This window comes from Colobus angolensis, unplaced genomic scaffold (assembly GCF_000951035.1).
Source record: "Colobus angolensis palliatus isolate OR3802 unplaced genomic scaffold, Cang.pa_1.0 Scaffold56, whole genome shotgun sequence".
Taxonomy (NCBI): Eukaryota; Metazoa; Chordata; class Mammalia; order Primates; family Cercopithecidae; genus Colobus; species Colobus angolensis.
This window is the reverse complement of record NW_012119154.1, coordinates 11185581-11207919: the sequence shown is the minus strand read 5'-3', so window position 1 is coordinate 11207919 and position 22339 is coordinate 11185581. Positions and strand designations below refer to the sequence as shown.

The following is a 22339-nucleotide window of genomic DNA, read 5'->3' as shown; positions in this document are numbered from 1 at the left end:
CAGCTAACTGATAAATCCATAAATAAAACAACTACCACACTTATACCTTATCCTTCTTGTTTTAACAATCATCCCTAAATGTGAATTAAAAAAAGATGGTGTCATATTTGAGGAGGCATAAATATACCAAACACTTATAAAGACTGAATAACAAGGGGCCTCTTATCTTGAATTCAGATTTAGGGTATGCACAGTTTCAACTCCTTAACTGTTAATAGCAATGTTGACTGAATCTTGGGCTTCAAATAATGTTAAATATATGTTATGTCCCAGAAATACTACTCAGAAGTTTTAGTCTCTAAACTGCTGTGCCCAAGGAATATTTTATGTTTGGACAACTCTACATAAAATAGAGGTAACATACACAAACGCAGACAGCTATAAATGGAGACAAGTTTCACAGAGTGGAAAGAACATTGGGCTGGCAGTGAGGTGACATCAGTTCTCACCCTCCCTTAGGCATTCAGTATTGGTAGGATACTAAAGAAGTTGCCTCTGAACAAGTTATAGAGTTTTTCTTATATGAGAGTGTTTAGTAAATTTTACAAGTGATTGAAAAAAAATTTAAATATTATTATCTCATATTTTCAAAATTTTATTTTAGGGAAGCAACTTTCTGAAATAAACCAAACTGTATTATTTGAAGATCATTCTCTGAAGTCCAAAGATGAAACAGATCAAAGACCATATTCTTTGTTAAGAGTATTTCTAAAAGTTGGGGTTGCTGGATTCCAGAAAATCAAAGAACTAAAGTAACAAGCAAATCTTTGTATGTGGGACAATGGCACTTTTGATACTATAGTAGCAAAAACATGTGTCTTTCACTATAAGACACTTCCTAACACTCTGTGTGCAAAACATTTCAAAGCTTTAATATTCACCAGAAATTATTTATCAATAATGGTTCACATTTCTTTGTTTGGTGAAGAAGAGAATAACTATAGTCTCTTGTTGAAATTGGACACTATGAGTGTTTGTAGCTGGCCAAGAAAGAAATGAGATTCCCAAAGGAATATATCAATATGTCAAGAAGCAAAATAACTGCTTTCCTTAGAACTGAAGTAAAACAAAACAAATAAAAAACACTGATAAATAGAATTTCTCTCACTCTGTAAACACAAAGAATACATATTGCCAGAATCCCGTTAAAACGATTTGCTGAACTTTCCAAGGGGATTTGAGACCTGGGGTATTTTTAAACAACCGGATCTATGAAAATGATTAGATAAGTAAAATAAATAAATAATATTCACAGACATTTCTTAGTATACCAGCACATCCATTCTGATAACGTTTAAAAACAGGATAGAGAGATTATGGACTGAGTCAAAATTACACAGAGCCCATGAACAAGTGTTTTCACAGGAGCAGCTGTGAGACAGAATAGGGAGCACTAGAATCGGAACCATTTTCTATTATTAAATGGCCTTACAGAACTGATGATGGGGTTCTAAAGATAGGAAACAAGATCATTCTGACAATAGTTATTATTACACCTTTTAAAGGTGACTTACTTCTGACCTCCCCTGTCTTGAACTATTCTTAACCAATGTAGAGAAGGATCGCAGAATAGAAGAGTTACATTTTGCACTCACATGTGGTCATTTACTAACTACATAACTCTGAAAGTCATTGCAACTCTTCAGGCCTCAGTTTTCTCATCTGTAAAGGTAAGGGGTTATGACTCATGGGAATTCTGAAAATCGTTTCTATGTCTGATGGTTTAACTAGGCTAGCCTATGGAAGTGGAGAATAAAGATTTCTTATTTTTTCCAACTTATTTCCTTCAAAGTCGTAGGATACTGTTTCTTTTTCAATCTGCAAGCAAATCTTTCAAATATAAAATGTTGATGAATAGATTTATCCATAAAGGAAATAAACAACTGCATCAACAATTTTCAGAAAAATGATCAGGTAGAATTGCCTAAGAAGTCTTATTAAAGAAGCTAGTACAACTATTACATTTAACAAGTTATAGAATACAAAGGCAGTATATAAAAATCTATTGTTACTTCTATATGCTAATAACAAATGATTATAAACAAATTTTAAAATACCATGTACAATAGCATCTGAAATTTGAAGTTCTTAAGGATAAGTTTACCAAAATATATGCAAAACTATGATATATAGATGAGAAAAATTAGAGAAGACATTAATAAATTAAGAGATAGGCCATCTTCATGGATTGAAAAACTCAGTATTGTTAAGGTTTCAGCTCTTTTCAAATTGATCTAAAGATTCAAGGCAATCTCCAAATCACAGCAGCCTATTTTGTGGACATCAACAAGCTGATGCTAAAATTTATATGGAAATGAAAAAAAAAAAAAAAACCTGTAGAAATGAAAAAGAGCCTGTATAGCCAAGGCAATCTTAAGAAAAAGAACAAAGCTGGAGGCATCATGCTACCTGATTTCAAACTATACTACAAGGCTACAGTAACCAAAACAGCATGGTACTGGTACCAAAACTGACATATAGACCAATGAAACAGAACAGAGACCTCAGAAATTACACCACACATCTGCAAACATCTGATCTTCAACAAACCTGACAAAAACAAGCAAAGGGGAAAGGATTTCCTATTCAATAAATGGTGCTAGAAAAACTGGCTAGCTGTATGCAGAAAACTAAAACTGGACCACTTCCTTATATCTTATACAAAAATTAACTCAAGATGGATTAAATACTTAAATGTAAAACCCAAAAGCAAGCATAAAAACCCTAGAAGAAAACCTAGGCAACACCATTCAGGACATAGGCACAGGCAACAGCTTCATGATGAAAACGCCAAAAGCAATTGCAACAAAAGCCAAAATGGACAAATGAGATCTAATTAAAGTAAAGAGCTTTTGCAAAAGAAACTATCATCAGAGTGAATAAGCAACCTACAGAATGGGAGAAAATTTTTGTGATCTACCCATCTGACACAGGTCTAATATTGAGAATATACAAGGAACTTAAACAAATTTACAAGAAACAAACAAAAAAAAACCTCATCAAAAAGCAGGCAAAGGATATGAACAGACACTTCTCAAAATAAGACATTTATGCGGTCAACAAACATATGAAAAAAAGCTCAGAATCACTGATCATTAGAGGAATGCAAATCAAAACAACAATGAGATACCATCTCTCATGCCAGTCAGAAGGGCTATTATTAAAAAGTCAAGAAATGACAGATGCTGCTCTCTTTTTCTCTGGTCTTAAAAATGAGATGACATCTGGCAGGTTAAATGTATCCTTAAAGGAAAATGCACCTGAGCTGTACAATGTCTTAAATGCTAATAGGGCCCTACTGAGTGTCTAGGAAAATTCTTCAAAGCCAACACAAAGTTCAATAAACCTCTGTTAAATAACTAAGCATGTAGTTTCTACATACATATGTTTCTAGTAACACAGGCTATTCTGATCTGTATTCCATCAATCAGTGCCAATTATGCACTTACAGATCTATAGCCAAAAGGCCTAATTTATTGCTATGGAGTAAATTGAGTCCATTTATAAATTTGTATGTTGAAGCCTTAACCCCAAAGTGATAGTATGTGTAGATGGGGCCTTTGAGAAATAATTAAGCTTAGATGAGGTCATAAGGATGGGGCCCTCATGATCGTACTAGTGACCTTACAAGAAAAGACACTCAGCGGGCTTGCTCCCTCCCCACACACACCATGTAAGGATACAGTGAGAATGTGGCTATCTGTAAGGCAGGAAGACAGTCCTCAGCAGAACCCCACCGTGCTAACACCCTGATCTCGGACTTCCAGCCTCAATCTATAAGGAAAGAAATCTCTGCTATTTAAGCCACTCAGTCCATGTATTTTTGTTATGGTGGTCCAGGCTGTATAATACATTCACTTTTAAAAAATGTACTAAGTACTCCCAAAGGTGAGAGCTATTACTTTGGGTGCTATTTTCAGAAATATGGGGTAAGATTTGGAGGTGAATAGGGAAAAAAAGACACAAAGAACAACAGAAAAAAATGAGCTTGCTCTGGAGGAGCTCATAGTCTATGTATTTGGGGGTGAGATTATCTACCAATATAAAGCAGAAATGGTAAAAGGTTAAAACAAAGGCAAATGTTTAAACCAAGACATAGATGAAAGCTCTGGAAATACAGTAGGAAGTGTTTATCTTCAGCTGGAAAGGTATAGGAAAGGATTTGCAAAACTGTTGTAACCAAACTGGGCAGACAGGAGAGCTGTAACAATGAGCCTTGCTGACTTTAAAAAGGGGAAAAAAAAAGTTCTATCTGATGACAGGACACCTGTTAAAAAGTCAGGAAACAACAGATGCTGGCGAGGCTGCAGAGAAATAGGAAAGCTTTTACACTATTGGTGGGAATGTAAATTAGTTCAACCATTGTGGAAGATAGTGTGGCAATTCCTCAAGGATCTAGGACTAGAAACACCATTTGACCTAGCAATCAAATTAGTGGGTATATACCCAAACGATTATAAATAATTCTACTATAAAGACACATGCACATGTATTTTTAATGCAGCACTATTTACAATAGCAAAGACTTGGAACCAACACAAATGCCCATCAATGATAGACTTGACGAAGAAAATATGGCACATTTACACCATGGAATACTATGCAGCCATAAAAAAGGGTGGGTTCATGTTTTGAAGTGGGAAGTGGATGAAGTGGGAAGGCCTCAGTCTCAGCAAACTAACACAGGAACAGAAAACCAAACACTCTATGTTCTTACTCATAGGTGAGAGTTGAACAATAAGAATACATGTACACAGGGAAGGGAATATCACACACTGGGGTCTCTTAGAGGGTGGGGGACGAAGGGAGGGATGCTAGAGGTGGGTCAACAGGCGCAGCAAACCACCATAGCACACATATACTTGTGTAACAAACCTTCACATTTTGTACATGTATCCTGGAACTTAAAAAAAAAAAAGTAAGTGATCAAGACAGTGTGGCATTGGCATACGGAGAGATATATAAATTAATGGAAAAGAATAGAGTCTAGCAAGGCCCAAACATATATGGATATATAGCCAAATTGTAGTTTTTTTCTCGTTCCAACTTTTATTTTAGGTTCAAAGGGTATATGTGCAGGTTTATTACATGGGTAAATTGCACATCCCGGGGGTTTGGTGTACAGATAATTTTGTCAACTAGTTAATCAGCACACTACCTGATACGTCGTTTTTCAATCCTCATCCTCCTCCCACTCTCCACCCTCAAATAGGTGCCAGTGTCTACTGTTCCCTCCTTTGTGTCTATGTGTACTTAATGTTTAGCTAGCACTTGTAAATGAGAACATGTGGTATTTGGTTTTCCATTCCTAAATTAATTAGATTAGGATTATGAGTTCCAGTTCTATACATGTTGCTTCAAAGGCCATGATCTCCTTCTTATTTATGGCTGCATAGTATTCCATGTTGTATATGCACCACATTTTTTAAAACCCAGTCTACCATTGACAGACATCTAGGTTGATTCCATGTCTTTGCTATGGTGAATACTGCTACGATGAACATAGACATTCATGTGTCTTTATAGTAGAATGATTTACATTACTTTGGATATATACCCAGTAGTGGAATTGCTGAGTCAAATGGTAATTTTATTTTAACTTCTTTGAGAAATCTCCAGACTGTTTTCCACAGTGGCTTAACTAATTTACATTCCAACCAGCAGTGTATAAGTGTTCCCTTTTCTCCACAACCTTACCAGAATTTGTTATTAAAAAAAAAAAAATTAACAATAGCCATTCTGACTGGTGTGAGATACTCTCTCATTGTGACTTTGATTTGCATTTACCTAATGACTAGTGATGCTGAGCACTTTTCCATATGGTTGTTGGCTGTTTGTATGTCTTTTCTTTTTTTTTTTTTTTGTCTTCTTTTCAAAAGTGTCTGTTCATGTCCTTTGCTCACTTTTTAATGGGGCTGGTTGTTTGCTGCTTGTTGATTGTTTGAGTTCCTTACAGATTCTGGATATTAGACTTTCGTCAGATGCATAGTTTGCAAATGTTTTCTCCCATTCTATAGGCTGTCTGTCACTCTGTTGACAGTTTCTTCTGCCATGCAGCTCTTTAACTAGGTCTCACTTGTCAATTTTTGTTTTTGTTGCAATTGCTTTTGGAGTGTTTGTCATAAAGTCTTTGACTAGGCTGATGTCAGAGTTAAAGGACTCAAAAATAAAGCCACACACCTACAATCATCTAATCTATGACAAAGCCAACAAAAACAAGCCATGGAGAAAGAACTCTCTATTCAATAAATGCTGCCGGGATAACCGGCTAGTCATATGCAGAAAATTGAAATTGAACCCTTACCTTTCACCATATACAATGATCAACTGCAGATGAATTAAAGACATAAATGTAAAACCTAAAACTATACAGATCCTAGAAGAAAATCTAGAAAATATCATTCTTGACATCAAATGACTTTTGTCAAAGGTATCTAGGTAATTCAATGGGAGAAAAGAGATTTCAAAAAAGCATGTGGGAAAAAATGAGAAGAGTCCAATGCAAAAAAAAAAAAAAGAAGTTTGACACAACTCACACAATATACAAAAATTAACTTGAATCACAAACCTAAGTTTACATGGTAACTCATCTTCAATAAAACAGAATAAAATCTTTGTGATCGCAGCGAGGCACAAAACATCTTAAAAAACAAAAAGTACAAAATATAGAAGATGAAAGTGAGAAACTGACCTTCACCAAAATCATCTACTCTTCAAAAAATAATAGAAAGAAACTTAAAATATTAGAGCAAGAGTGAACCTGAAAAATTATTTAGCTACTTTGAATATTGAGTTGTTCGTGTGACAGTTCTCATGTTACTGAGGTAAGTAAGTTGTTTAGCAGGAATAGATTTTGGTTTCAGTGTTTCGCTGAGCAATCTGCTAAGTTCTAAAGCAGATTTAGACCTGATTTTAGAAGGACAAAAAAAAAAGTTTCTTCAAACATATTCATTCAACAACCATATATTAGGTTCTGTGCTACTTACTCCAGGAGACACAGGGTTTGTTCAGATATCATCTCTATCTCCTAAAACTTAGTCTAATATATGCTTGGGCATAGGTTGATAGAAGACAGGAACACAAATGACTCTAGTACAGTAAGAGTGTAGAAACATCTAAAAGAGAGGGTGAAATAACACACAACTAGATTTTAGGAAGAGGAGAAAGCCTTATGGGAGAAATTAACACTGTAGCTGGGTCTTAATGGGTCACTCTTAGATGTGTAGATTTTATTTGGGGAAGGACTGTGAAGAAGGAGCTTGGTGAGCAAAGCCATAGAGACGAGAATTAACTAAAAATGTAATGTATCAGCTGGAATCCAGGATACACGGGGGAGATAAAACTGAAAATCCAGTTTGGGGTTTCAATGTATTCTGTAACTAGTTGGGAACTTGTTAAGGTTTTTGCATAAGGCAATAAATGATAAGGTACCACAGAAAGATTAATCTGGTATTACATGTAGGATGTATGGGTACGGAGATGACTGGGGGAGGAAACCCTAAGTAAGAACCCATTTCAATGGTTCAAGTGAGAAATGGGGATGACTGAACTCCATGGTAAGTACTTAGTGTAGGTGGAAAAAACCTTGGGACAAATTTTATCTGGGTGATGGGGATGGGGAAGTATAGCTTCAAGACACCAGGCCTGGGTGCCAGGCAGGGATTTAATGGGTGCTTCCCCTCCAACTGCTGATCTTATCCAAAGGCCATGATGACTGCCTAAGCCCACTTTAATCTCTACGTGTAATATGGGTTACAGTGGAGGCATGTACACTGGTGCTGATGAGAAGCTCTGCCATCCAAAGCATACCAACATTCAGTCACTTGCCACGGTCAAAGCATGGGAACGATCTTTAGAAGACCTGACTTGGAGCTGTGGCTCTCCGATGAATTTCACATATGACGTTAGGTGAGTGGCTCTCATCACTGGGCTTTTGAACCCTCATCAGAAAAAGAAAGACAAAGATCTCTACTTGGGCTTAATAATCATGGATTTTGTGAGCTCTCCAAAGTGCTCTGGAAACTAAAAGGGCTGTACAAAGAGGAATTACTAATATTACAGTCACTGGCCTCAAGCAATATCTACCATTCTCATCTTCACATGTATTCTGGTGTTAGCTACTGACTTGAGGGATCTATCTGCGTTCATTTCTCTGCCCACCCTAATCATCTCTTCCATTTTCTTTCTCTGATCCTAGAACTGAGAGATAAACACAGCGATAACCATATGGATAACTCTCTCCAAATGCCAACAATTCTTTACAGTGCAACAAATGTATATAACTTTCTCTTTTCAAAAATTAAAATAGGCTGGGCATGGTGGCTCACACCTATAATCCCAGCACTTTGGGAGGTCGTGGCAGGTAGATCACCTGGGGTCAGGAGTTTGAGACCAGCCTGGCCAACATGGTGAAACCCTGTGTCTACTAAAAATATAAAAAGCTAGCCCAGCATGGCGGCGGGCGCCTGTAAGCTTAGCTATTTGGTAGGTTGAGGCAGGAAAATCACTTGAACCCAGAAGGCGGAGGTTGCAGTGGGCCAAGATCACTTCATTACCTCTACACTCTTCTCTGAACCATAAAATATGCCCCAAACTTGAAATCCAAATGAAAAGCAACAATCTGTTCTAATTCTGGAAAAGAAAAACTTTTAGATTTACAGAAAGATGGTTAGTTGACTTCCAAGGTCTCATCTTCCTCAAATATTTTCCAAGGAAATTTTAATAGTAGATGGTTTCAGAATTTAACATAACTTCTACACTAATTGGGACAAGATTCTCCAGCTTCTCTGGGATGCACAGCCCCAGCACTTCCCCACACTATGTAGCAAATACCTGTCCCTTTAATAGCTGAGGCTGGTGAAGATGAGTTTTTATGATAAGTAGAGGCTAAAGTTGCCTGGTCACTTTAGAACTGAGAGTTGTGACTAGCTTCCAGGTCCTGGCTCTGGAACTTTCAAGCTGAGCCACTTTATCTAAATACTGGAGAACACGTGGATCCCAACTCACAGGGATATATATAACGCACAGGACACGAGTTCTGTGAACTACATGGCAAGATGTAGCTAACATTAGCTTTTATAAATCGGCAAGGAGAAGAGATTCCACTGCATCTTTAAGAGGATTTCCAATGAGAAGAGAATATTTCTGCCTTATAAAGACTTATTTATAACAGTATTTTCCAAGGAACTCAGCTCAGATGGTGTAGGAAGTACAGTGTGGTCCACTGTAGCACGCAAATTCACTGCTCAGTGCATTATGGGAACATAAATACAATCATGATCCCCTAAGCCTTGCAGGTTCTCATTCTCTTTCCTTTCTTCATTTCTTCCTTTTCATTCTTTCTTTCCTTTCTCCATTTCCCCATCTTGTCTCTCCTCTTTTTTACTATATCATATTCCTTTTTTTATACCATCCTGATATAGGAAAACTAAAGCAGCTCATCTCGAATATAGGGGAGATTTATTTATTTCATCTTTTAAACTTTTTCCTTAACGGGTTAAATGCCAAACTCCCCAGAAGTACTCAATGTAATAAAGTATAATTGTTTTCAGGCATGAGGGTAAGTTTTCCATCAGTGACTAAAAAAATTTAAAAATAAATGAAAGCCAGTGGAAAGCTGAACAGTCTTCACTTGGCAATTATTCAGCCCTTGGAAATTTCCAAGTCTTTTGCAATCATTAATTAATTAGTAAAGATGATGTGCTACTTTTCTGAGGTTTGAAGCGTGACATAAAGAGGTCTAGAGGTTTTCCTCAAACTGGAAGAGGAATGTCAAGGTAAGAACTGGGATAAGAATTCGGAGCTCATTTCTCACGCCCGTAGTCACATAATTAAGCCAAACAGTCAATATAAGGACAATAAGGTCCTCTGTGCACAGGTGCAGTAGAATACTGTAGTGTTTTGCTCAAAGGTCAACTGTGAAGGTACCCACCCCTTCATCAGCCAATGACCTCACAATGCGCCCAGAATTTCTCCAGAGCTTCATCAGCCTCTTTCCCCTTTCCCAAAGCACAGACAGACAGATGGCTAAATATCAACCTCTAACCACTCTTAATAATCAGAGTGAAAAGTACATGCTTTGATTTTCATTTTTAAAATGCACAACCGAATATGATGTGAAAACACATGAAACTGTTGAAAAACAAATATATCAAAAATTTTAAAATTAACATCAAATCTACTGATACCCCAAATCTGTAATCATCTAATAGAACATCTTGAGTAACTACCTTGCTCAAATAAGAAGCAAAATAAAGTTCCATGTTTTCTGATGAGTGGTTTGTAAAAATTCATTCCATCTGCCTGGGTTGGTTGGTGAGGACAGGCCAAATGTTAAGGAAGTGGCTGGACCCAGCATTTGAGATCCAGTTCTAGCAGTGGGGGCCGATTCTTTTTCCTACACCAATGGATGGGTTCCAAATGCTGAAGAGAGGCTGGCTAGAGAACCCAGCGACTTACCGAGAAAACAACACCTGAAGACTAGCTCAGTACTTCTCACCAGGTGAGTCTCGTCAAGACACACAGTTTTGCTTTCTCTCATGGCTGGTTCCTATGTGGGATAACAGTCCTCAAACAAGGCAGACACCATGTCATTCCTTCAGGAACATCACTCTGCCATCCTTTCAGTCACCCTGCTTTGGGCAGGGCAAAATCGCCTATCTATTTGAACTTAAACCTTGATGGCAATTGTTCTGGCCTAAAGTCTTATTTTACTGTCATCTTCCCTAGGTAAATCTGTTGCAATTGTTAAAAACAAAAAGTGTGGTTAAGTTGAATAATCTGTTTCTCTGAACTGGCTGTTTTGAAAACAGACTCCCCTTGTCTGGGTCAGGAGGAACTGATGCAAATATACCGTGACATTAACAAAGAGCAAGGCTGTCCTGACTGGCTATTTTGGACACATTTATTTTAAAAAGAAATAAACAGCTGTAATAACATTTCTTTTCATAGAGAGACTTCAAGAACTGAGTAATATTTAAAATCATTTAAAATTCTAATTTGGAATCTATCTATTGAAAAAGGATCATGGCTGGCCAATTTCATATAGTGGTCACACATAAGGCTATAGGATTTCTCCCGCTCTTCACAGTCCCCACTGTCAGGAAGAGCTCTGTTCCCCTACAGAATGTGAAATTCACATAGGACACCATTAATACGGCCAAGTTTCCTGTAAGAAAAACAGTTTAGTAAACACCCTATAAAGAAATTTTTGATATAATGTTGAATATCCGAATAGATCTGTCTTGAAATTGACAATCTTGTTTAAAATGTGGAAAGAATTTTTAAAAATAAAGTCCAAACTTCTACCCAATCCATCCCCCAAAACTACCATTGATCTTCTAGCTAACTAGGGGCTCTCAAGTTTCTGATTTCTCACAGTTCTAACTGAAAAGAAAGAAGGGCACTCTTCCAACCCAAATGGCTGGAAACTGGCCCAGTTCCTCTATTTTCACCCATTCTAACTTATTCTTATTGGTTCCTCTGGTTATAATGGGAGGAATCAACATTGTGTTGGTTCCAGTCTAATGAAAAATCGAAGCTGTGGTGAGTGGGCATGTGTAGTATTATACCTTACCTATTCAGACGAAGTAACAGAGAGTGTTAACTTCAAAGGTTCACATACGGACAATTAAATCAAATAAGAAGTAACTGTCACTCATAAGGAGTTTTTAAACATTGCTTAATAGTGCTAAAGGCTGAAGAATAAGATTGTTTCTGGAGGGTTAGTAAAATGAATAAATAAGGGGTCACAAACAAGTCGCATTATACTGCAGCCCCTTCTCAAAGGAGGAACTATCCAAGATGTTTGCATTATCTTAGACCCGCTTGGCCTCACCCATCTCTTGGGTCCTTGGCCACTTGCTCTGCCCCAGCAACCACTGTGGTATCAACATTGAGGGAGTTATAATCACTTCACAGGGCCACAGCCTAACAACAGTTCAACTCAGTTTTGCCCTCCACATGTGTCACCTATAGATAGCTACCCTTGCTGAGGCTTGAGATGCTACAGACCTATTTAATATCCAAGCAAATGCAAGGTGTAGAGGAAGTTTCTGCACAATAGAGAGAAGTTTTAACCAATATAGGGAAGGATGTGAAAAATAAATTATTTTCTCTCTCTCCATCAGAACATTTTGTCCTGAGATACTACAGTTTCTGTGGCCTTTCGGAAGATGATTCTTCGAGATTGAACAAGCAATTCCATTTGATACTAAACAGTGGCCATATTGGTAATACACCAAATAGTCTCTCTGTCCTCTCTGGTTTCACTCCTCCTTCCCTGGGATTGTATTTATTAGTGAAATCAAAGTAACACATACACTTTTGCCTTAGGCTTTGCTTCCTGGGGAAGGCAGACTAAGATAGGCACCCCTATATTCTCCTCATTATGTTACTGAGTTTCTTACCTTTGACTGCAATGGTGGTGCACAGGGGGCTGAAACAGGATCTGTGATATAGGTCTTCTTGGGACCAGTGACTGGATACATCCCAGGAGGGGTCTGGTTCCCTGCTCCAGGAGGAGTGTACCCTGGTTCCCGTTTCCAGGTATTTGGGTGACCTTGTTGACCATAGGCAGGATCAGAGTCATTTCTGCCCCCATAACCTGGCCCTGCTGCATAGTAGCCTTCATAATAGCGTCCCTGGTTGGGGGTATACCCATACCCAGGCTCAGGTTGAAGTCCTGGTGGTGGAATGTAGGCATAATCCATGCCTCCCCGTGTTGAAGGAGGTGGGCACTGCCCAGAGACAGGAACTGGCTGAGTGTTATAGCCTTGGGGCCCTGAGCCATAAATTTGTCCTGATGAAGGGGCAGCCATGTAATGAGGGCTGGGCTGGGCTGACTTCACCTGCACATTAAAGGTAGGCCTTGAAGAAGTGGAGGCTGTGGTGTAGGAGGCTGGGACTGGCTGAGGCTGGGGTTTGAGCGTTCCGATTGGAGCCACAGGGATGGGTCCAGCCTGAGGTGCGGGCTGTGGTTTCAATGTAGACTTTTTGGTTGCTGTTAGAGGGGGTTGGTTCGGGATGACCATTCTCTTGTGTCCCGTGACTGGGGTTGAAACTGGAGGAGAGGCTGTGGAACCAGTGGAGCTCTAAGAAGAATAGGAAAAAAAGAAAGCAAGCAAAAATTACTGCCAATGAAACTCGATAAAAATAAATAAATGAAAAATATTAATAACCGCTAATTATTATTTATGTATTACTATGTAGAATACAAATAAGGCATGATCTTGCCTTCAAAGAGTTCACAGACAAGCAAAAAAATCAGTTGTATATCTGTGCACTGCCAATGAACAACAGAAAATTAAAGAAAGGAAAAAATTCTACTTACAATAGCATAAAAATCCTAGAAAAAAGTTATCTAAGGAGGAGAAAGATTATATACTGAAAACTATTAAACATCGATGAAAGAAATTATACAAGACACAAACAAATGGATAAACATCTGTGTTCATGGGTTGAAAGACTTGATATTGTTAGAATGTATATCCCACCCAAAGTTATCTATAGATTCAGTGAGATCCTTGTCTAAATATCTAAATGACGTTTTACATACATAGAAAAAATAATTCTAAAATTCACATGGAACCACAAAAGATCACAAAAAGCCACATTGATCTTGAGGCCAAGAACAAAGCCGAAGGCATTACAATTCCTAATTTCAAAATATATCACAAAGCTACAGTAATCAAAACAGTAAGGTACTGGCAAGAAAAACAAGATATACAGACCAAAAGAACTGAACAGAGAGCCCAGAAATATATCCACACATATACAGTCAATTGATTTTTGATGAGGGGGCAAAGAATAGATGATAGTTAAGGACAATTTCTTCAATAGAAGATGTTAGGGAAACTAGAAGTACACATACAAAAGAATGATATTGGACTCTTCTTATCTGACATCATTTACTAAAACTGGGTTAATGATTTAAAAATGAGAAAGGCCTGAAACTAAAACTTCTAAAATAAGTAACGTAGAGGAAAAGTTTCATGACATTGGTCATGAAGAATAGTAACATGTTATCCTAACTTAAACAAAAGGGAAGTGGAGGGCCTGCTCCAAGAGAGAGGGCAGACACACAGGGGTGCACCTTGTCTGTTCTTATCTCCTGGGCACAGCTAATTCTGACTGAAAATGTAGAAATCTATTTTGTCTAATCTATTATGCATAGCTTCTGTACCAGACTGGGGGACAGGGAGACATATACTATTCATCCTAGGATACTACCCTCCCCCCATTAACCTCACAGAGCCTTACATGTTGAAGATGCTTAGAAAATGACTAATGGAAAAATACCACATAAAAAAAGGCTTGCTACAGAAATTCAAGTCTCAAAAAATAACATCTATTTGCATATCTGTATTTATAGATGATTGCATAAATATATTTATATACATATAACAAATCATAGGTAAATAAGTAATCTGTATATGTAAATTTCTATACCTTCATTTTTATTTTCAAAATATGTGAATTTTGAAGTATCTGTTTTTGGGGGCAAACTACAGCTGCAGCAGAGTAATTTTTAAAACGTGCTTGATTTTCAAAATAAAAACGTTAAATCACAATAAAACTTCAAAAATTCCCGTAAAAACAAAAACAAAATGAAATGCCAAAAATAAATGCTTGGAAGCACCAAATAATCCAGTACGTAGAAAAGATTCACTGTGTTTTTAATTGAATATGTGGGCCAGAAGAATGTTGGCATAGTTTTCTTGAACCATGAAGAACATAAATAAATATGCTTTAAAATAATTCCTATTCTTTACCCCTTCCACCTCCCGTGATGTAAGGCACGTAAAACTGCAAAGGAAAAAAATATGTATAAAGCTAAATACGCTATTTTTCAAACATATAGTGATAATATGTAAAATATTCAGATAGATGCTCACATGTACACAACGGAATTCATAATAAAGTTGAGAAAAATTTTCTCATCTCCAAAGAGAGCTCTAGCAGTGAGATATTTCCTAGAAGAAAGCAATGGCTCCCGAAATTGTGCCCTGATGCTTTAATTCAAAGACTTTAGGATGTTTAAATAGTGTGTGTGTGTGTGTATGTGTGTGTGTGTGTATGTGTGTGTGTCTTCACCAAGAAAGAGACTGAAAGAAGAAACTTATGAAAAACGTCACTTCTAAGGGTTAGGTCTATATTAATTCTTTTTTGTTTATGAATGTTATTGGTTTTCAATTTCAAAATACGCGAATTTTGAACTGTTTTCTTGGGGCAGACTTTACAGCTGCAGCAGAGAGCATGCCTGTCATCAGCCCAGTTGCTCAGTCACTGTCTCCATTTATAGTTGGGTTTGTAAAGTGTTCAAAATAGGAACTCTGGGTTTCTGCTGATCTTGAGTCATCAAAGAAAAGCAAAGCTTTATTCCCTCTTTCAGTCAATGCCCATCTACACTGACTTTTTTATGACTGGCATTATTGACTAGAAAAATCTGACCTTAAATTTTTCCTAGGTTCAAAATGACTTTTTCATGTCTTCTGTAATAGAACGTTGGAGTCTTAACCGAGTATTTTTTAGGAATGTTTTGAACATACATATTTTAATACATTGCTTAATGAGGAAACTATGTTTCTCTTTAGTACTATTGGGACCACCTTCAAGCAGAAAGGAAAAGCCACTCCAGCAACAAGACAAGAATATCCAGTCTGCTTAAATTACAAAAGTAAATGACAAGTTTACCCTTTGACAGACTAATATCCAAACAAAACAAAACAAAAACCAAACAAAAAGATACCACTTTATTCAAGAGCTTCTTGTAACTTATCGGGAAGCTAAATCTGGAATTACAAGATCCCTAGGAAACTGTATTTGAGACAAATGATATGTAGAAAAGATAGCCGTAAGAGTCAGGATTCAAACAAAAATGACAGCACGCACCAACTAGGTCTTCTCAAGGATCTGATTTACACAGGTATTATGTACATATCCCCATGTAATTGCAGAGGAGTCATGAAGAACAGGGAAATAATGTGGAAGTAGCAGAGGCAGAGCCGTCATCTCCTCTAAGTTCAGGACAAAGATAGTGCTGTAGAGTGGAAAATCTAGAGAGGGTCCGTGACCATTCTTGACAGGCAGCTGGGAACTTTACAATCAGCAAGCCAGAGAAACGTATGTGGCACAAGAGTTTATCAGTGTCTCTCAACAGAGTACTATGGTCTTCTTGAGTTCGACAGTAAGGTATTTTGCTCCCTACCCATTAAATGATAACAGTGTCCTCTAGTCATTGTGACAGTTTATAAAAATGTGCCCATTCATTTCCAAACTCCCCATCAGGAGGTGGTTTCCTCTCTAGTTGAGAATCATTGGAAGTAAAATGTTAACCAAATGTCCCTGGGAATTTTTAAATCTTTATCTCTGGATCAGCCTAGTTTACCAGAAAGCTATCTATTCGCATCAAATGGAATTTCATCTTATAAAAAATAAAATGCTTCTTAAATCTTTCCGTGAAATTGTTACTAATGACAATAGCCAACATATTGCCCAACAGCTGGTAAATAAGGATTCCCTCTATTTGACACGAGACCTCTGCTTTTTTCTGTCTATTCACTGTCTCCAGCACCATGGCCAAAACTTGATATACCTTCTATATTATGAAGACTTAAGAATTTCTATCTCCAGAATTCATCTGTATTCTGAATACTAAGCCCAAATCCTCAACTGTCTATTTCACGAGTCTGCTTGAATGTCTCATATGCTTTTCAGACTCAAAATATTAAAACAGATTTCATCATCTACCCTGATCTGCTTCTCATTTGGTTTTCTCATCCACTCAGTTGTTGCTCAAAGGAGAACACTGGGAATCATTTCTGAGACTCTACCTACTTCCCATTCAAGAACTAAATCCTGTTGATCCTACTCTCTAAATAGGGAATTCCATAACTCACAAACATGTCCACATTTTACCATTTCCACTACTACAATCCCATGCCAAGATTCCAGCATTTTTCATTATGAATTCTCCAAAAACATCCAAACTGGTCTCCCAGTGTCTACGACTGTTCTCCTTCAATGAGTCCTTCATTTGGTAGCCAGAGTGATTTATTGCAAATGCAAATCTAATCATATTACTTTCCTGCTCAAAAATCTTCAACAGGTTAGTGGAATGATGGATGCAAATCCACCTCTTCTACCTCTCTTTGAGATACACTGACTTTCTTTAACGTCCATTATGTCTCTTACATCTCAGAGATGATACCTACACCAATGCACTTCACCATTCTCTTTGAATTATCTAGCTGATTCCTAGGAATCTCTTACATCTCAACCTGAATGTCAGGTTCCTCCGTGAAACTTTGCCTGAATCCTCCAGCACCGTGAGTGCTCTTTACTTCTCCCTCCCTGTACATATCACACGTGTATATATCTGCTTCTATATGAGTAGAGACTGTCCTTTTTACTCCCTGCTGCTTTCTCATTATGCTTTATCATATCATAGCATATAAGTTGGCATTTAACAAATATTTGATGAATGAATGAAGGTTAATATCCCAAGAAAAAATGCATTTCTTTGGTCAGACTATAACTGACCATGCAAAAATATGAACTATCTTATTTCCCTTATTGACTAGACAATCAAGAAATCCTGTAAAAATGTGTAATGCATGCTTAATTACAGTCATTTCATTAGTGTCCTCCCACCTTTAAATAGTTTAATGATTTCAATTTAGAATGTATTACAGATAGCATTATTTTTCCAAGAAGATTTTGAGGTATTTATTTTCATTTTTATGGCCATATTATATGTGTAAGTTTTACTTGCTGCTGACTCAAATCCCCTCTGGAAATAAAGGGCAATTTTTAAATAAACTTACTAAGAAAGGAAAGAGACGAATGCATTTAAAAATAGTATTTAACAACATGTACTAAAACAAAGTACGTTCTGAATTTACTGCCAAGTAAACACAATACCACAAATCCCAGAAATTCAATCCAAATTATTTATTCAATAGAAATTTATTGAAAGTCTACTATGTAACAGGCATTGAGCTGCTTACTAGATTCACAATGAGACAAAGAAAGTCACACTCATTGCACTCAGAAAGTTCTTAGTTATAGAACATTTGGGGCAAAATTTAGCGTGATGAGTAAACATGATTTCTACTTAGAAAGTTTTCTAATGTAACAGAAGGAGAAAGTAGACAGAAGCAAAAAGTCAACATTTAAACAGCAGCAGGAAATTCAAAATCCTTGTATTACATTTTAATTTCAGCTACATGACATGGGAAACTACTTAAGATTTAAACGTAAATTTTAAATGAAAAACACATAATATGAAATCATTTGTACAGTACAATTGAGGCCACAGAGAATTATATTTTCATATGGCCAAGGAATATACAAAATATCAAAAGGGGGATGGTTGACTCGCTAGAGATGATGAATATTTCCATTTCAATTATATTTTCATGGCAATTATTTGAGCTATTTGAAGAATACCTCAAGTGCTTTTCACTTTCAGTTATCTACTTTGTCTGGATATCCCTCTGGTAGAAAACACAAACTCAAATACCTATTGGTAATCCCCAAAATGTGTAATAATAGCAAACATTTATATAGAAATTACCCGGTGCAAACATTTTGTGTTGAACATAATTCATATATAATCCTCACAATTACTCCTGAGACAGAAACTAATCCTCATTTTCCAGAAGAAGATATTGATGAGAGATTAAGTAACTGCCCAAGGACATATCACTAGCAGGTGGCAGATCAAAGGTTCAAGCCTGGGTCATCTAGCTCCATAGTGTGGGTTTTTTTTTTTTTTTTTTTTTTTTTGGAGACGGAGTCTCGCTCTGTCGCCCGGGCTGGAGTGCAGTGGCCGGATCTCAGCTCACTGCAAGCTCCGCCTCCCGGGTTTACGCCATTCTCCTGCCTCAGCCTCCCGAGTAGCTGGGACTACAGGCGCCCGCCACCTCGCCCGGCTAGATTTTTGTATTTTTTTGGTAGAGACAGGGTTTCACCGTGTTAGCCAGGATGGTCTCGATCTCCTGACCTCATGATCCGCCCGTCTCGGCCTCCCAAAATGCTGGGATTACAGGCTTGAGCCACCGCGCCCGGCCAGTGTGGGGTTTTAAAAACCATCCACCTCTCTCAGGTAATAGAACAGTGAAATATAATAGTTGACATGTTAAAAAAAACAAACACAAAAAATTCTTTCTCAGTCTATCTGTAGTTTTCCAATTTTTAAGAGGTAAGTGATCAAAATGTACACACTGGAAAATCTCTCTCTCCTAGAAGAAAAATTGAATAAGTTGGAGAAAGAACAGAAAATGACAATGCCAGTGTCTCGGAAACAACAGTGTGATGTGAACTGTGTAAAACTGAAGAGTTTACTCTGTTAAAAAGGCAGCGGCTTTCCCACGCCAGCTCACTGCTGACATGTGGAATAGGAACCCAACATTCCTATTCTGACTTTAAAGATGTGTTTATTATTATTATTATTATTCAAACACAGGAAGAGAAATAAAGAATTTCTGCAGTCCACCTGTAGTGCATGAGGTGCACTTTGCAATTCCCAGTTTAAGTTATGGATATTGGCAAATGAAAGTATCACTAGGAAGCATGCCATTGAAGAGTTGTGCACTGGAACTTGGGAGACCAAGAAAAAAAGTACCAGTTTTGCCACCGTTTAAAGTTTAGTGACATTGGGAAAGTCATGTGACTTCTCCAGACTGACTTTATCTGAACAATAAAGGAGGGGAAATGTTAAGTTATTCTTCTCTCTCTCTCTCTCTCTCTCTTTTTTTAAAATAAACAGTCTTTCTCTTCAAATAAAAAATATTTCTATATCACTCACAAAAAAAAAAAAATAGAGTTTCACTGGGGTTGAGGTACCTATAAAAGAAGATATTCTGACTTTGAAAAATCCAGTGATTCCCAGAGTAAATGTGCAATATTCAGAGTTTTATTGCCCAAGAAGAGCTTGGTCTCATTATTAAGGATTCATATCAGGTAGGTACTTAATAAATAATGGCTGGATAAGTAAATATAATTTGTTTCTGAGTTTGTACAATGAACAAAAATGCAAACACCGCTAACCTATTTCAGTTATAATGCAATCCCTAATTTGCTGCTTCATTTGGCTCTATACAAAAATTACATCATCATTTTCTCCTAACCATGACTAGAGGAATAACTAAATTTTGCTTTCTTGAGTCATCTCACTAATTATCTTCCATAATTCAGGGTATGTACCCATATCTCCATACCTCATCCAACCAGGTCACTTATACTGTCCACTTGATAGATGACCCCATGAGTTGGAAAACAACCTGACAGATTAAGTATGCCATATACATATATACATACACACACACACACACACACACTCTTATATATATGTATATGTATTTTATATATATAAGTATGCCATATATATGTGTATATATATTTGAGATTAAGAATTATATATATCAAATATACATGTATTTGAGATAAAAAATATATGTATTTGAGATTAAGAATGCCATATATATATATATGTTTGAGATGGAGTCTTGCCCTGTCACCCAGACTGGAGTGCAGTGGCGCTATCTCAGCTCACTGCAACCTCTGCCTCCCATGTTCAAGCAATTCTTGTGTCTCAGCCTCCCAAATAGCTGGGATTAGAGGCACCCACCACCACACTGGCTCATTTTGTGTTTTTAAAAGATGGGGTTTTCACTGTGTTGTCCAGGCTAGTCTTGAACTTCTGACCCCCAGTGATCTGTCTGCCTTGGCCTCCCAAAATGTTGGGATTGCAGGCGTGAGCCACCATGCCTGGCCAAGAGTGCGATATATAAACATAACACTGCACATTTAGAAAAGCACTTTTTTTTTGTTTTTTACATTTGCTCTTTGTTTTATTACTAAGAGAAGTTTTATTTCAGTCTCATGATGAAGACCCGGAAAAAGACAAAACATCACAAAACTGCCTCGGAAAAGGAATGGAACAAGTAACAAAGAAGTTAGGGCCATGAAGAGATTCAAAGACTCACTGACGAACTACAAGTGAAGGAGAAAGAACAGTGTAAATTAGGTAAGCTGTAGTTTCAGATGACCATTTCTGATCATGCTTTAACTGTACTGATCTCATCTCAGGGTGGAACATGAGAAAAAAAACACTGAGAAAAAAATCTCTAAGATAAACACATAAAAGTGATGAACCGCCTCATTTTCTACCATGCTAGGAATTTTTGTCGAAGCCCAAACATATCTACCAAAAGTGCACAACTCGTAAGTGTATACCACTCACCACAAGAGATTCCCAGCCTCTCAGAAGCCCACTGTGTTCCTTCTCTCTATCTCTACATCCTTCCTCCTCCTTCAGAGTAACTACTGTCCTGACTTTGAACGCAGTTTCTGCGTTTGACTACATGCAGTATGCCTTCTATGGTTTGCTTCTCCTGCTCAGTCTTAGAAGATTCCTTCATTTTGTTACACGTAGCAGTTGCTTGTTCACTCTGCTGTTTATAATATTTCATTAGTAAACATACCACAATCTATCCGTTCTACTGATGGACAAGTGTGTTGTCAGTTTTTGTCTATTATGAATATTGCTGCTATAAACATTTTGGTATATGTCTCAGTGTGCTTATTACACATTTCTGATTGTGGTAAGAGTAGAATTACTGAATCAAAGGGTTATGGGCAGGTTCTACTTTGGTCTTCCAAGGTAGTTATACTAATTTAAGCTTTCCTCAGTTGTATGTGAGATTTTAGTGTCTCCACTTTGGTTTTCAGTAGTACTATAGTCTTATTAACTTCACCTTTTGTGTTGAGTGTATAGTGGTATTTAAGTGTTGCTTTAATTGGTATTCCCTGACTGCTAATTAAGTTGAAAATCTTTTCATATGTTTGTTGTTGTTGTTGTTACTCATTTGGATATACAACTTTGTGAAGTTCCTGCTCAAGTCTCTTGTATATTTTTCTATTTTATTTATTTGTGGGAGTTCTTTATATATTGTGGATATCAGCCTTTTGTTGGTTATAAATGTTATGTTGTTGTTATTTTTTTTACCATAAATGCTAATATTGATCAAGTTGGGTTTAAGTGAATTACTCTTTATGCCTTCCGAGTTTTCATATTTAAAGCCTTTTCTTCACTACAAGATTATTGAAGATATTTACCCTGGTTTTGGGGGGGTATTTTTATTGCTTATATTTACATCCTTGCTTTATCTAGAATTTAGTATAAAAATTTTGTAATTATCTCCTTTCTATATTTGTATTTTTTTATTATACTTTAAGTTCTAGAGTACATGTGCACAACGTGCAGGTTTCTTACATATGTATACATGTGCCATGTTGGTGTGCTGCACCCATTAACTCATCATTTACATTAGGT

The 22339-nt window shown here is 37.1% G+C and overlaps 1 protein-coding gene across 1 annotated transcript in view; it reads right to left on the bottom strand.

Annotated features, from left to right (window-relative positions):
• The window catches only part of LPP (LIM domain containing preferred translocation partner in lipoma), a 729048-nt gene that overhangs the window by 259229 nt on the left and 447480 nt on the right, over positions 1 to 22339 (bottom strand). The window contains exon 6 of the mRNA XM_011961602.1: positions 12408 to 13091. Within this exon, the coding sequence (XP_011816992.1) occupies positions 12408 to 13091 (684 nt within the window). The remainder of the gene's footprint in view (positions 1 to 12407; positions 13092 to 22339) is intronic.